Consider the following 17726-nt stretch of genomic DNA (forward strand, 5'->3'; position numbering starts at 1 on the left):
ATCATATTTATTCTGGTAAGTAGGCAGGAAATGTCTGAGAACCTATGAAATTGGACATGGTGTTCAGCTCTTCAAATTCACTGTGGGAATATGTCTCATGCTTCTTATTGTTTTCTCCATTAATATCAATACATATTCCAAAAAGTATATATTTTGTGATGCACAAAGTGAAAGCAAATGAAATCTACTTTGATTACCTTCCTCTTGCCCCAAAAGATGGGTTGCCCTACTTGATGAAAAAGGCAAGGTCATTATGTCTATTGGTGACTTGAAGAAGCTTGCTTTTTTTGACATTTGGAAACCATCCATCTTAATTCATGATTCATGTTCCTACTTACATCATCAATTTATTTATTTATTTTTAGTTTATTATTGATTTTATTTTTCATTTTCTTTTAAAAGAATGTGTGTAACTTGTTTAATGAAGAAACAAGTTAGTCCTTTAGTACTACTAAATCAATAATAAAGATTTGATGAGATATTAGTATCTTAAAGAGGCTCCCTTGTGAATCATGAAAAGTTTTTAAAATGGGTTTTCAGCTTTTTTTTTTCTTTTTCTTTTTTTTTTAAAATTTATTTAATTATTTTAGTTGGTGGGGCTTGAAAAGGATGGCTATTGCTGTTTTCATAGTGTCCATTTGAGGAAAAAAAAATAGTAAAAATGAAATGAAACTATGATGCCCAAAAAAAGGAAAGAAAAAAATAGTTGCAGCCTTTACACATGTGACTTGAGATTTCAAAGCTTAGACAGCATATGCCACTGCCTTTTTTTCTTTGGTTGAAAGAGTAAATAAAAAAGGGAAGAAAGAATATTGTATTGGCTATTTATAAATGGTCCAAACAACATTAGTTCAGCTAAATGTTACTCCATTCACAAGTACTTTTGAAGAGCATCTTCTCTTTATGAAATGGTCCTAACATTTGTTCAGTTTCTTTATGGCTTTTATGTATTCTCATAGGCCTAGCTATTTTCTTCACAATTTTCAATCCATGCAGCATCTTAAAATTTGACTATGTCCCTCCAAATCATATCCTCGCCCATTCAATAAATCAAATATTGGGTCCCATAAGTAGGGATGGTAATATAGCAGGTTCAAAACAAGTCGACATCATCTTAATTTTACCCCATTTATTCAAAATAATTTTCATTTTCATCCCATTAAAAAAATTAAATGGGGTGGGATGGAACAGGGTAGGTATGCAAATTTCTCATACTCGCCCTGCCCACCCTATTTAATTTTTTAAAATTATTTTTAATTACATTAAAATAATTATATTTTATAAATAATTAAAATATTATCATTTTTTTATAATTAATTTTATTGACAAATATTTATTATTGTTGTTATTATTATATATTAAAAATAGAAAAATAAGATAAAATTAATTTTATATATAATTTGGGCGAGGTAAGACATAGTAATATCCAAACCCATGCTAAATCTCTCTTAAGTTTTAAATAAAATTTCAAACTCTTTCCTAATTTATTTATTTAAATTTCAAACTTATCCCATTAAAATTGAGATGGGGCGATACAAAAAAAAAAAAAAAAAAAATTCACTCCATTGTCATTCCTACCTATAAGTCTATCATTATGAATCTATAGATACTCAAATCAAGAATATTTACCATTAATTTTTTCCCTTTGATTTTGATTTTTGGCACTTTCGTCCTTCTAAAAGGCATCAAAATGGGAATATTAAGTATACCTTGCAAGTCCCCACAAGTTCCCCAAATGAGAACTTAGAGACATTTAGGCAATAGGTATGTGTTCAAAAATGCAATCAATCGGATCATCAGGTCATGTCACATATATATTTAGATTCTATTGCTTTATATCAAATCTGATTTATTGCTTTGTTCTTAATTTTCATTTACTTATACTTGAACTCCATTGGTTATACCTAATCTCATACTTTTACTTTGTATCAAACTCAATTCTATTGCTTTATATCTCAATCCAATTCTTTGATAAATGAGTTCCAATATTGATTTATATATGATCTCATTTTTTTATACATACATTCCATTGTTTATGCCCGATCCGTATTTTTTGTTCATTCATTTCATTATTTATATCATCGTTTAATGATTTATATTTTACTATGCACTTTCCGTAGTTAAGACCAAGAATGTATAACTACCTCTTCAATACCTTAAACAACTTCTTCTTCTTCTTCTTCTTCTTTTTTGAGATTTGTGGCTTGCAATTGCCCATTGTCCAGGACACTCACTCTCATCCCACCAATACTTGTTGAACACTTCCTAATCCCAATTTTGAACTTCTATTCATGATATGCTCAATGGAGTCTCCTTGGAAACAATATCAACACCCAACTTATCTCTGAACTCAAGAATGAATTTACAGCTGATTAATTTGTGATTGAAACAAGATGCATAGACACATGTCCAGATGCACAGAAACTGTACAGATAAACACAAAGCTCCCCCCAATTGATGTATAATCATAACCCTTAATTAATATACATGCATGTATGTGTGTGTGTTTTGGGCCTTTGGGTGTGGGGTGGGTTTCCAGAACTGAAAAAGGTGACCATGACCCTCCAACTCCAAGTCAATCCCAAAGATGGAGACCTGGGATAAGAATGTGATGTCCATGAGCATCTAAAACTGACACCAATCAACATCATGTAGTTGGCTTATCTCTCAGCCTTGTGGGTTTCTTTTCTACTTTTTACAACAATTTCCCTTTCAGTTGGCTTCAACTTGTGAGAATTAGGCACAACACCTGTTCAAGCCCAAGTTCCAAGCATACATTATATTCTATATATGCAACCTGTCTTGTGTTGGTTTAAGTAACTCAAATGGCAGACAAAATATGCTCTTCTAAATAATTGCTCTCTCCTTGTTCCTTTCATTTTTCTTTTTTCCTTTTTTTTTTCTATTATTTTCAACCCAATTCAAGTAATTTTAATTCAGTTCAGCTTCCTACCTCTCACTTGCTGGGGAAATATGTACTCTTTTGTCTGCAAGCATGTCAAACTGGTGGAAGGACTCAATTCAGCTAAGGAATTGACTCATTCATATCATGGGTAACTGTTTTTTTTTTTTCTGAAGTAATTTTTCTGAGAAGTCATGTCATACCATCTCCAACTTCAGTTTGCTGGTTCAAAACCATCATTGTCTCAACCTTAATTCCTTATAATTATCTCATGTTAAAAAGGGAAAAAGAAAGGTGTCGGTGACATTATTTGATACTTCTACTACAGAGAAAGGAAAAAAAGAAAATCAACTATCTTTTGAGGGCCTATGGTGTTGTTTTGGGGCCTCTTTCTTTCTTTCTTTCTTTTTTTACTCTTCTCTAAAGTACTATCAAATTAGGATTTTTTTATATATATACTTCAAATATGGAAGGTAAATTTTAAATTTTTTTATTAATTGTAATATGGTTTGATAAAACTTTAATAATTACAAAACTTAATATGAATCATTTCACATATCTCATGTAGGCCCTCTAGTGGATTGTATCATCTTCATTATTATTATTATTATTATTATTTTCTTTTTTGTATCAAAAACATTTTTGAAACTTTTCTTAAGAAAAGAAATTTGATTAGAAATCCCACATTATGTATGTTTTGGAAATAATGAGTTAATAACTCATTTTTGAGGATGGCATAATCACTCGTGAACCATGAATAAAGGAAACCTCAAGTTTTTAAAATAGAAACTAATTTTTTTTTTTCTAAATGAGATATAAATTTCTTATTAATTTTTATTATATCGGAAAAAAAAAAATCACCAAGAGGATGTAAATGAGTAATTTAAAAAAAATTATAATATAAGTTTTATAAATTTTTATCCAAATTAAAACTAGGAGATATCCACAATATTAAACAAAATAATCAAACATCAACAAGAAATATAAAATTTTTTACATGGAAAACCCCATACTAATTCTAATTGTAGAGATAAAAAATCATAGTATCTAAAACCTTTAATCTATAATCTAGTATTTGATATCAAAGTACATAAATTTATCTGGTCACTTTACCTTAAAAAATTAGGTGATATTTGTTTTTTTTTTTTACTTAATTCTAAATAGAAATTAAAACTAAATAATATTAAATAATGTTAAATATTATGTTATTTGTTTTTTTAATATTTTATTTATATTAAGTATTAAGAAATAAAGAAAAGTCAATATGTTATTTTTTCTATTTTAAAAAAAGTGAAATATTTTAATTTTTTCTATTCAATCAAATATTTATAATAAATCATAAATAAAAAAAAAATAGAAAATCCTCTAGTACCTATACTTTGATTTATGACCAAAACTCTGCACCTTCAATACTCCAATGGATTCTTCTTAACATCCGAAGAAATGCATATCCTTCCAACAACCCAAAATTCATAAAGAGATTAAGATAAGTTAGTTTGTTTTCTTAAAGTGTTCCGCCAAAAACATATTTACGTAGAATATATATATATATATATATATATATATATATATATATATATATATATATATATATATATATGCCTAATAGCCTAAAGAGTTGGAAATGAAATTTAAAAATATATATATATATTAAAATTTCAAAAATTAATTTTATTTTAGATCAATTTTAAAATATATGATCCAATGCTACCTTATTAAAAAAAAATTACCCTTAATAAACTTTTTTAAACTTATCTATGACAATCCAATTAAATAAACAACCTCATATCTTTAGTAGAGAGTACAACCTACCTAAAAAAGAGCAAAATCATCAACAAAGAAAGTACAGGACTCATTGTCCCAACAATATCTTCGTTTTTACTCTGTACATCTAATCAAATGTACTAACTTCTCTTCTAATTTCCAATTCTTTCATTGTCTTCAAGGCAAAATGAAGTAAAATAACAAATTGAATTCACAAGAGAAGATCTTCATCCTTACCGACAAATCAGTAATGTGGGAAGACTATAGCTTCGTAGATGGCAAACCCAGTTCAAAATTTCTCTATCACATGAATTGGTTTTATATATATAGTGAAAAAAACCTAAAAATGAGCTCTAGAAAGGAGACAGAAGCAAGCTCAACTTAAATCAAAGGTGAAGATCACCACAAACCTTGATGGTACCTGTATGTGGCCATGGCAGCAGCACTACTCAACGTCAACACCCCTGTCTCCTTCCTCACAACATCTCTATTCTGTCTTTTATTGTTATATACTTGTGCACCACATTCAAACACCTCCATTAATTGAATGGTTGTGATGATCCAATTCTCTTCATTTTCTTCTTCATATATCTGAAAATATGAACCTATTGGCTGGTGGGTCATTGGCTCCTGTTTCTGATAAGATGATGCGGGTGCCATGTCTTGAAAATTCAAGTGTTTTAAATTAAACTATACATTTTGTGGCACACATTGTCGAATACAATTTTTGGTAGCTGGGATTTCCCACTCAGATGGACCATATGGGTGGATCATTGGGTCAGTTTAAGCTATGGTGGGTTACATATGTGACCCTGGTTTTGTTTCAAAGTATTGTCGTCTCTTATTGCAGATTAATCCATAATTAATTTGAGGTTAAGACTTGGTAAAACCCATTCTCATTAAAGTAAGAGGATTAGGTTACCACCTTTAATGATTTTTAATTTTAGATGTAACAATGTTGTTTTCTCTTAATGATGACCATGGAATTGGTCATGGGTGATGAGGTGGCCATGATGGAGAACCCCTTTTTTCGCCTTGCAATTCGATATGATCTCTCCTCGTTCAAGATAATATTTTTTGTGGCCGTGTTATCAAGAACATGAACCAAATAACGTGGGCATCTTTTCTTTTATACGAAGGTATCATCCACTCCAGAAGATGACACATGAAAACCTAAGAAATATAAATGTCAAAGAATATTTGAGAAAAAGATAATTAAAAATTAATGTAGATGTTGTAATACACAAAATTTTATCAATTAGTAGAATAATTGATATCAAAATTAATTAATATAACAACATTGTATTGATTTAAATATGGGAGAAAGTAATACTTTTTTAGGTTATATTTATGTAAAATAATAAGATATCAAATCGTAGTTAAAAATTCTAAAACAATGGACAAAAATTCAAATAAAAGAGCTCGGGTATAAGATCATGAGTTTCGAAAATGTATATATATGACACTACTAAATTCATGATGTTGGTTTTGATTGTGATCCTACAATATATGGATCAAACTATGGTAACTTTTTGTGCCTTCCAATATTGTCTAATGAGATATTGAACGGAGTACAAATTATAATAAAAAATTAAATAGAACCTATTAAAATGGCACCGTAGAATTCTCTATAATATATTTATAGAAAAATTTAAATTATTGGATAAAGATATAAATAAATAATATTAACAGAGAATCGTACAAAGGTACAGATGAGTAAAATTCGGTACAAGGTGAGTGGATAAACATGAACCTCTATAGTGGTGGTATTATTTTTTTTTTTGTACCAATTGACACAGTGAGTTTTGATTATGAAACTGTAGATGTCCACTCGTCATTGACAGGGAAAATGGCAAACTCCTGATCATCTTGTCATGTAAAGGACGGGGCAAAGATGGCAATGCAAGACAGGCTAAACTTGATTTACATTATTGGGGAAGATTTTTCTCATGATCATCTTACTTTACAATGTAACGAAACAAGGGGTGTGTGTGTTTCCTGACCCTAGAAACGCTTTATTTCCGAAAGTATAGTAGCCTTGGAAGATAGAAGGGCTACAGCTTAGAAGGGAGACAAAGGGCCCAGAAGCCGGACATTGTGCATCATGCCTATGCTTCGTCCGGGCTTCTCAACTAGAACATTTTTGGATTCATTTGCTGTGAGACATGATGTCTTCGGCCCCCTCCCCTATGTGTCGCACATTGCCCTCTCTACTCTTCACCTTTTTCTGTGCTCTTCAATGGATCATCACGTGGCCCCAGCCAAGGCCCTCCATTGTTCCACCAAATGGACCTATTCTCAACTTGTCCATTTTTCATTCCACCTTTTGGGCCAACTCACTAATCCTTGCTGATCTTCAGCTCACAGCCTTGATATATATATATAGCCTATATTTCACAGGAGACTTGTTTGATTACTGATCTTCATTCTGCAATTCGAAATGGGAGTTTTCTAAATTTTACATAGAAGCATGTATTTTGAAGACTGCATCAAGAGAAAATATTACAGTTGTCTTCACTATTATTGCCCTTTTTTTGTAATGAACTCTGCTAAAAGTATATATAAATGTTACAGAAGCTGATCAAACCCGTCTGTTTTTTTCTTTTTCTTTTCTCAATGATGTTGTAAACATGTGTATGCGTTTATCTAAGAAGCAAGCAGAGAAAACAAACCGACACAGATGTATTTTGTTTCTTGCATAACAGGCTGTTAACTCTTCAAGAACATGAAGGGTCTAGGGTTGTATGATATTAGAAGGGAAACAGGCAGGAGCTAATCAGTACGGCCACACCAAGTCTGGAGAAGCTGAACAGCTCCAACACCTCACTTGATATTGCAGGTCCATAGCCATGACCAATGGCTACATATCCAAGACATGCTTTTAGCTGTTCCCTCTCTGTACAACCTTGCATCATCAATGTAACCCACCACATCATTTCCTCAATCCTATACACTTACTGAGCTCAACTCCTCACCATGCAAAATTATTGAATTTGCTCTCCCTTTTCCCACTAGATATTGTATTATTTTCCATAAACACTTGGGAACCTTTTGTTGTATGTGGTCGTGGCCTCATGTCCTCCAATCAGAACAACTCCATCAAGACATATATTATCAGCATAGAAGAAATGTTGAACATCCAACATATATATAATTTGTCCTTGTGAAATTAATCTCCATAGTTGGACACAGATGAGAATACATAATTATCTTACATGTTACACATGTCTATAACTGTCATCTCTCTATCTATAAATAATATAAGCTAGTGAGATAAGGAAACACAAACAAACGCAAAGCTCGAATCAAACAATTTTCGTTAATTCAGCAGAAGCCTTCAGAAGGAGACATGAAAAACCACTATCTGCCTTGGAAGGCTGTTCTTCTGGTGAGCTTTATATTCTTCTTCTCCTCATCGGTTCTCCTCCAAGGTAACTTCTACTCTATGTGCTTGATTTATTACCCCTATCCATGAAAAATTTTCTCAGAAGTCACTCAATAATATTATGGTTTTGTTCAAGCAGCATGGAGTGTGAAGACCGATGTCCATGCAGCCCATGATGTCCCTCATTCGAGTCAGAATGCAGTTCTCATAACGAAAGAAGATGGCCATCATGGAGAAGAAGATTGGCTGGCAATGGATTATACGCCGGCTCGAAGAAAGACACCTATTCATAATTAGTATATATAGTATATGCAAGTAAGTAGGGTTTGGAGTAATTATATACAGTGCAGGAGGGAATAACTTCCCACAACTAGTATTCTGGTTTTCCTTGGAAATAAGTTAACTATACTGGCAGTTTGGTTATAAGCCATATTGGAAGTGTTGATGGAAGATAAGTTTATGGTTGGTTGAATAAGTTTCAGCTATTGTTACATGAAATGTTGAAGTAGTGAACTAATCATATATATGCTAGTAAAAATGCCTTTGTGCTGCTAGCTAATTAATGTTACATGCTTCATGTTCCAAATCTATCTAGTGTTTGCTGCAGGCCAATCTTCTTGAAAAATACAAGCCAGCTGATCAACAAAAGCAGAAAATTGCTTTCCTTATGTGGTTCCTTTCATTTTCTAGTTGTGGTTGTGATGATCTTTGTATGGTTACTGGTTTGAGAAGTGGATATATGCATATAGATTGTATGAATTGAGAAGTGGGTATATGAATATAGATTGTATGAATATGCATGTGAGTGTTTGGCACAGGAAATCTCATACCTAAGTGCTGGTGAAAGTATTGGGGAAACCCCTTTCTCCTAAACTGATATTTTGTAGAAAAGCAACCCATTTCCTGCAATTTCAATGCTCATTGGAAAGACATTCTCCACAATATTTTGGAAAAGATTCAAGTCTAATTCTTTTTTGGGCTCCAACATTAATATTTTGCCTCAATTATAAGTAGTTTCAAGTAAGAAATTTAATACCTGATCACATCCCCATGTAGCATAAGATACATGCCCCAAATAATAAGATTGTATTTTGACAACCTATGTCCAAATTGGATCCATGGGATTAACATATAAATTCAAGGAAAAATTGTGGTAAAAAGACTATGGGGGAACCCTTCTTTTTTATTTAAAAAAGAGTTTAAAATTTCAAACTTAAAGTAATAAGAGTCTCTCCAACATAAATGTCAAAACTGACTTATGGAAGTGGGTTTTTCTTTTCTTTTCTTTTCTTTTTTTTTAAAAAAAAATTATTTTTATTAATTGATAATATTACTGTCAAACTTGGGTTGAAAGAAGAATCGGAGAAGGAGAGGCTTCCCCACCCAATCGAGATGTAACCTTGATGACATCTCTTTATTTGCATCCACAAAATCCACCATTTGCTTGATATCTAGCTACATTAGAAAAGATAGGTATTACCTATTGAATATTTTAAAAAATGTCAAAACTTACTCATGGAGTGGGTTTTTCCTTCTTTTTTTTTCTTTTTAATTTTTATTAATAGGCGTTATTGTCACACTTGAGTTGGAAAAAGAGGAGAATGAGAGGTTTCCCCACCCAATCTTGATGTAACCTTGATGACATCTCTTTATTTGCATCCACAAACTCCCACCATTTTCTTGATATCTAGCTACATTATTAAAGATAGTATAAAAAATTCAAGTACCTATAATTATTGCGATTCAGGTCTATATGTGTTGTTTGTATGATTGTTGAGGTAGGTAGATTTGAGATATGTTTTGTAATATATTTGAGTTAGATGTGTGAGAACTTGGATTGATTTAGGATTTTGTGGCTGTAACTAAAGGTAATAGGAAAAAATGAGTTTGAAAAATAAGGTTGTGGAGGATAGATTTATGGTGTAGATGAATATAGCATGAAAAATAAATAAATAAATAAATTTGGTTAAGTTAGTGAAAAAAAAGAAAAAAAAAAATCAATGGATTTTACGATACACAAGAAGCTCTACGGAGAAGAAGAAGATTTTTGACCTATATTTTCGAATTTTTAATATTTTTGTTTGTTTTGTTTTACCTTTTTCTTTTTCTCTTTTCCTTTTTAGTTTATGATTTTTTTTATTTAGTGCAATATGAGAAGTCTCCTTCCTAAATTGTGTTAAATTTGAAATACCTTTTGTCTTTTTCGGGCTCAATTTTTGTTTTTTTGTTTTGTTTTTTGTTTTTTGTTTTGTTTTGTTTTTGTTTTTTCGTTTTTTTGGTTGCTTCCAAGTTTATTTTAAAATAATAAAATTATTGTCAAATTCGTGTAGTTAATTTTTTAATTATTGTTTATTTTTTGTTTTTATGTGTAACTTTATTAAAGTATAGCACTAATTTTGGTTATCTTCTATTGGTGAAATTATTTCCTTAAATGTTTTTTCATTTTTTAATGTTATTTTAATAGTTGACTATCTACAAAAAATTGAGTAGGAAATATTAACTTAGTTGTAATTAATTGTATAAAAGTATTATATGAAATTAAGTTATATTGATATTATTTTTTAATCTTACTTATTCATCCTATAAAATTAAATAAAATTATATGGCTTAAAAATGTAATAATTAGAAAATTTTCTTATATTAAAAAAATAACAATATCATAATTGATTGCAAGTAAATATTTAATTAGTAATAGGAATTTTATACTTACATATTATTATAACTAATTTGTCCTAAGGTATTTAAAGTTGAGAACCATGCATATTGCTACCACCATGTAAAAGAGAATTTTAGAAGTTTTGTAATAGAAAAAAAGAATACCATGGGGGGGAGAGGAAATGCTTTTTGATTGCTAGATAGCTTGGGAGGGTTGTAGAATTTATGGACTATTAATCTAATCTACCTAACCGATTGAGCCCATTCAATCCACCCTTAACCATTTGAACCTAAAAATGCTCAAAACCTTTCTTTTTCAAATCCAAAACCTTACACCTTTAGCTACATACCTCTATAGATTAATTTAAAATCAATTTGCCTAAGGTTTTTGAAAATATACTCGAGTTTAGATAAAATATGGTCTTTAAAGCTTGATTTCAAGAAAACTAAGTATGAAAAAATGCATGAACAGGTAAAAATCCTAAGTGCACTCAAGATATTCATCTTACATTGATTTCCTAAACTTGAAAGGTCTTTACATATCCTTGACTTTGCTTTCCTTCGATTCTATAAGTTGCACTTGTTGTTTCTTTGACTTTCTTTTATTAATACTAGCCTGAAACTTATCTCGATTTACAATCATTAACATACTAACCATGATTTATTATTATCAAAACATACTTAAGAGAACCTTTAGGCTAATAATAATAATAATAAGCTCCCCATAGTCTCTTTTATCATAATATTCCTCAAATTAAATTAGATCCTAATAAATTATCGCTTACAATTCCTTAGTGAAGTATGGTTATCATAATTAACCAAAAGGAAAGTCTAGAATATTTCTGGGTGCATAATTCCTAGGCCAACATGATCTAGAGACCCTAGCTAAAGACTCACTCAACTTCATAAAAGCCGTAATGTAGAATCGCTAGATCCAAGTTAGTAAGAAGAGTCTATGCTTTTTTAGTTTTGACACAATTGTATTTTGAACATAGTTAGACCCAAAAATTAATATTTAGTCCATATAAGTTCATCATTTAAGCTCAAGACCCAAAGGAAGTGTAAAAATTGAGAAGAATTGTATGAATTTTTTATCTTTCCATAAATGACATTTGTTGACTATGAAAAAAAAATAGTAAAAAAATATTAATTTAAATTTTATTCCTTTTGTAAACCTCAATAAAATTTAATATAATTTAGTGATTTAAAAAAATACACTCTTTTCCAAAAAATATATAAATAAATAATAATTATTATTATTATTTAAAAATCAAATATCTTAGAAAATATATATTTTTAAAATTGTGTATATAAAAAATAACTAAAAATATGTCAAATTTATTTTTTTTAAATGATATATTTTTAGAATATTTTTTTTAAAAAAATATTTTTCTAAAAATGTATCATTTTCAGAATAATTATTAAAAAAATTAAGATAAAAAAACTTGTCAAATATTGTTGTAGAAAATAGTTTTGAAGGGTATATTGATCTTTTTATATTTTATATCATCTTCATCAATTATGCAACTCATATGGACCAAAGTTTAATTTTTGAACCTAGTTGGATCCAAAACACAATTTTCGCTTTAGTTTTCTATTTGCCGATCCTCTTCTCTTTGGGCCCATGTTTTGTTGTCTTTGGGATCTTTCAATAAATTTCTTGTCCATATTCAGGATTAAAGAATTGGCAAACCTAGACAAATCTCGTACCTTATAATGGTTGGGGGTGTGTTAATGGGTCCGCATGCAGGCTTTTATTTTAATTCAAATAGAATGGAGTACAGAATGTGACATCAGCAATTAATAAAGGGTTTCCATTATTAGAAGGGTAACTGAAAAATACAAATTTGGAAATATGACCTTTTTAAAAAATATCAAATATAATTTTTTTTTTTTGGATAAAATTTCAAAACAATTTTTAAAATTTTTATCTCATGTCTAATGGTTTTTGAATAAAAAAAATTTAAGGGCAAAAATATCAAAATAAAATTATGTGTAAATTTTAATATATAAAAGCTATTTTTCTAAATGCAACATCGTTTCATCTCTTTTAATCAAATATTTCCTTCATAAATATCTTGAATTAAAAAATGAGTGAACTGCATGCCTAATCCATTTTAGAGTTATGTTCGGGCTAAGTTTAAGCCAATCAAGCTGAAAACAAAGGCCCTTCATCCAAATTCAAGTTCTACCGACTTTTAGTTTTATATTTGAATATAAATCTTACTTTTTTTTCCAAATGGAATCAAACTTGAGTTAATCTCGAATTAATCAATACATCGAGTTGTATAAGTTAAACTCAAATTAAACATCTCATAATTTTAAAAATAATAATAATAATAAAAATAAATGTTATTTAAATTGGGTAGATGAGATAGGTAAAGGCTATCCAATTGATTTGCTCGAGTACAACCCAAATTGAGTTATAATTAGAAAAATATATATTTTAAACTCGATTTGCATATTATAAATTAATTTTTCCAAACTCATCCAAGCCAGAAACTTATTAGATGACAATGGAAAGATGAATCTCACAATATGCGCAAGCAAACTCCTAATGAAATCACTTGCAATTTGTTTGTTTAAGATTTCTTAATCATGACTTAATCCTAGCCATGTCCATGATGATGACTAAACCAAGCTCATCTCTGAAAACAGTTAGTTATAAGTCATATATAACCATCTCCTTATTGAAGAGTATTCTCGAAAGAGAAAAGGCAAAGGAACTAGAAATTCACACAATTATCAACAACAAAACATCCAAGTAAACAACCCAACAGTCACATGACTACCATACATCCTTAAAGTTCAGCAGAAGCTTCCTTGTCCTCTTCCACCACTGTCTTCAGTTGGATGTTATCGGAGTTCCTCACCGAGCAGTTAGCACGAATTTCACCCTTCTTGCCCGTCAACACGCTCAGCTGCCCCATCTTCAGCATAGCATGCACAAACTTTTCGTAGAACAAAGCCTCATCCTCCGCAAAGCTCTTAACAATGCCGCGAGTCTTTTCATATGAGTACAAGTCTTGGTCTGAAGTGAACAGGCCCTGTCGGTGCACCAGATCGACGTAGTACTTGTTATCGAAATGGTTGGGAGTCCTGATGTCCAGCACCGTGGTGGCATTGGTGTCTGATGCGGGACAAATCTCCTTGAGGTCATTGGCAAACTTTTCCTCCATGGTTGGGTCTTGGGTAGGGTAGAGACGGCTGGTGAAGGAGCTGCAGTGGCCGAGCCCAATGGTGTGGCCACCGGAGAGGGCCACAAGGTCTGTGGCATCCAAGTTTTTGGTGGCGAGAAATTCAATAAGGGTGCTGGCATTGGTGTTGGGTGAAGGTAGGTTAGCTACTGTTGCGTCTCTTGAGGCAAAGTTGAGTCCATCTCTCCTTCCCAAGGGGACATCATAGTCGGGTCCTCCTGACTGTAACAGAGACAAATCAACGAGAGAAATTGATGTGATATATAGATATAGATATAGATATAGGATTTAATTATAATTTACCAGGTGGACGGAGTCACGGGCGGCGATGGCGACGATGTCAGCGCAGGAAACAACAGTGCCACACTCCTCATCGACCAGCTCGCGGAGCTCGTCGATGATCTGAAATGCTGCGGCTCTCAAGCTCAGGTTTGGAGGGGCTTCTTGTTCACCAGGACCACTTGCTGAGCCATCTAGCAACACTGAGGCATCACATCCCTGCATTTTTTTTTTTCCATACATATATGGTATTAGGTTATGAGTGAATGGATTATTGTTCTTAAAATAAAATGTTCAAGAAAAAAAAAAAAAAAGATGTGATAATATGCCTAGGAGCGCCTTTGACGATTCAAAGATGTGGACAATCAAGGGTAAAGTAATAAGTAATCAAGTCTATGGCCTCTAATTTTTTTTCACAAATTATGACAAATAATCGAATGAATAAATGTAAAGAAAAAAGTGTTTACTATCGATTTTCAAATTTTGTAAATTAATTTTTTAATAATTTATAGATAAAAGCATATCTTCGTTTCCCAATCCATACAGTTGGAAGCAATTTTTTATTTAATTAAAAATTTAAAATAATAAAATAAAAATAACATATGCCCTTATTTAATTAGAAAGAGAATGAATGATTATACTTTCAATTGAATTTTGTCTTTTTAATTAGGGATGATTGGGTGGTTTTTTCGTGTACTTGTTCCATCCTGTCTGCATTATTGAGATGGTTTTTTCGTGGAAATCGATTTAAAAGTTTTTTTTTAAATTCGAGGTGGGTTCAAGTATTATCTTACTTTATTTCCATTATATATAAAATTAATTTAATTTTTATTTTTTTATTTTTAATATATAATAATAATAATAACTTTTTAATAAAGTAAATTATAAAAAAATATAATATCTTATAATATATATATATTGATATAATTAGAAAATTTTAAAAATAGTTTTAATAAAAAACAATTGCGGGGCGGGGTGGGGTTGGATGGGGCAACCGGTCCCCAACCTCCCCATTGCCATCGCTATAATGTCAAGCGAGCGTGTCCAAGGTTCCCGAGGTTTCACCCTCGGCTCCTGCACTCTCTCTGTCGGTCAATGTTTCTACTTTCCACGCACGGCTTCTACAAATGTCACCAACCCCATCCCACAATATTTCCAGGGAAAAAAAAAAAAAAAAAAATCTCTCTACTAACTTCCGCCCACGCGTAAGTTAGCACAAACCCAAATTGTTTGTATCAGACTCGTGTAATGGACCAAGCGACCGACCAAGTACGTAGTTCTCCAGCGTGAACCCAACTTTCTTGTTTTTTTTTCCCTTTCTTTCTTCCCAGAAGTTGTCCTACAGAATTCTGAAGAAACAAACGGGATCTTTCTGCTAACTTGTGCACATGCGTAAATTAGCACAGACCTATCCTTTTAAGAAAATATTGGAGAGTGAGCCATGGGGCTCACCACCAAATAGTTCATAATGGACCCACCATCACTGTGCGTGATCTCGATTATCTTAAGATTTTAAAAAGTTTGAAAAAGGAAAAAGAACTTCAGTAGAAAAATCCAGAAGGCGTGTGGTAGAGAGAGCAGTGGAGCAAAAAAAGAGCAGATGGGCATGGAGTAAAAAGGCCTAAAACGAGACCAAAGATGGAGGAATGTAGTGACTGTACCTGAACAAAGCAGTCATGAAAGTGGAGGCGAAGCAAGCCAGCGGCGTTGCCGATATCCTTCTTGAACACCTTCTTGAGGTGCCTTCTGATGACGGACTCCACTTTTGGACATGAGTTTTTATAGAAGCTCCACGACAGACCCTTCACCAGATGTGGGGTAGTGTAAGCCTCTGAAACAGCAAAGTAGGAAACCAGCAAAAGACAGGACCCAACTAAGAGCAGAAGATGAGATGTCGAATAAGAAGAAGAAGAAGAAGAAGAAGCAGCCATGGCTTTAACTTTTAACTCGTTGATGGTTTGATCTTTGATGCCCAACACAACCCACAGAATGCTTATATTTATAGGCTATACCCACCACTGGTTTGAATGATCTAAATGCTTAATGCCTTGATTTTCCCCTACAACACTATTAAACGACTTTGGCTAGCTTTTGGAGTGGTTGAAGACTTTAAGGAAAAGGCTTAGGTTGAAAAGAGAAAGGTGAATTGAGAGGCCACGTGGTGAACACATCTCTCCTCTATCTCAATGTGAATGGATGATTAAATTAAAGAAGTCAGATTCATGGAAAATCTTATCTTATTTGGTACTAGATTTCCAGCCAAAAGAAAAAAAAGGGTCACAAATTATTGAGTGAAACCTCAGGACAATAACTTCAACTTAGAGCCCAAGCACCCCCCAAGCCGGGACTTAGCCCCCGCGCCGTGTAGATGGAAGCAACCATCTGTCTGATGCTTGCCACATGTTTGAAATCGTCTTTCTCTGACTTTTATTTTTTATTTTTTTTATCTTTTACTTCTCAATGTTCTCGTTATCTTTTTGAATTTTGTCCTTAAAAGAAGACACCCATAAGTTTTCTCATACTAAGAAAGACGCGTTTAGATTATCTTTGTTTTTTTCATTCTTAAAGAATGCCCAAATTTTCAAATATTTAGAATTATCGAATTTTTATGGTGTTTTATGTTCAATTATCAATTTTCTTAAAAGTTAATTCAGCTCAACTGAATGTGAAAAAGTTATCTTAACTCAATTGGTGCGTGGAGAGAATGATAAAATTTAAATTTATATCCAATAAATCAAAAAATGACTCAAACTCGTAGCATCAAATTAAGTACCAATTTAAATTATCAAAATTTTTAAAAACTTAAACTTTCATGATTTGGACTCAATATCCACTCCTTTCACACTATGATTGGTATCAAGGTTGGTTTGAAAATGTTTTATTTTGATGGAATGTATTTTAAATATATAAAATAATAATAAGTTTAATAAATTCTGTATAAAATATAGCAAATAAATTCCTCCTTTTTATATGAAATTTTGTGCATTTTATATGGAAGTTGTTATTATTTTGTATTTTAAAAATGAAAAATAAAAATTATATCTCAATCGCACTAAAATAATTAAAATTTTTATAAATATAAAATAATAAAGGAGTACCAAATATGATTTATATAATGTTATGACTTAAATAATGACTTTGCCAGGATATCCAAATTCATGAAAAAAATTATTTTTTATTATATTTGCTTTCACTAAAAAATTATAGTATTTAATTAAAAGTTTATATATTTTTAAATTATTTATTTTTATATAAAATAATTAAATAAAATTTAAAATAATATATATAAATAATTTATTAATTTTAAAGTTTTTCTTTTTACTTTTCTTCGTTTTTTTATTTTCTCACATTTTCTTTTTTTCTTTTTTCTTTTCTTTTTGTAACTTAAAAAGTAAATAAAGATTATTCTTTTTACCATAAATATACATATCAAATCACAATCTTATAACAAAAATAGGGATTAATTTGTTCATATACTATCAAATTTTCAAAATGAAATAGAAATTTTCATATTCATGTCAATATACCTCTAGAAGATTTAAAT

The 17726-nt window shown here is 31.1% G+C and overlaps 1 protein-coding gene and 1 long non-coding RNA gene across 2 annotated transcripts; one reads left to right on the forward strand and one right to left on the reverse strand.

Moving 5' to 3' along the window:
- The first annotated feature begins 7964 nt into the window (after positions 1–7964).
- LOC109121650 (uncharacterized) lies at positions 7965–8657 on the forward strand. Its single transcript, XR_002028866.2, has 2 exons — positions 7965–8097; positions 8191–8657. It is a non-coding gene; the product is annotated as an uncharacterized LOC109121650 (long non-coding RNA).
- A 4694-nt stretch (positions 8658–13351) lies between these two features.
- On the reverse strand, positions 13352–16416 carry LOC100854817 (peroxidase 12). The gene is made up of 3 exons (XM_003634474.4): positions 15844–16416; positions 14207–14401; positions 13352–14125 (listed from the first exon to the last, which is right to left on the reverse strand). The coding sequence occupies exons 1-3, from the start codon at positions 16111–16113 to the stop codon at positions 13508–13510; spliced, it is 1083 nt and encodes a 360-aa protein (XP_003634522.1). The 5' UTR covers positions 16114–16416; the 3' UTR covers positions 13352–13507.
- Positions 16417–17726: the final 1310 nt, after the last annotated feature.

The sequence above is a fragment of the Vitis vinifera genome, chromosome 18 (assembly GCF_030704535.1).
Source record: "Vitis vinifera cultivar Pinot Noir 40024 chromosome 18, ASM3070453v1".
In the NCBI taxonomy this organism is placed as follows: Eukaryota; Viridiplantae; Streptophyta; class Magnoliopsida; order Vitales; family Vitaceae; genus Vitis; species Vitis vinifera.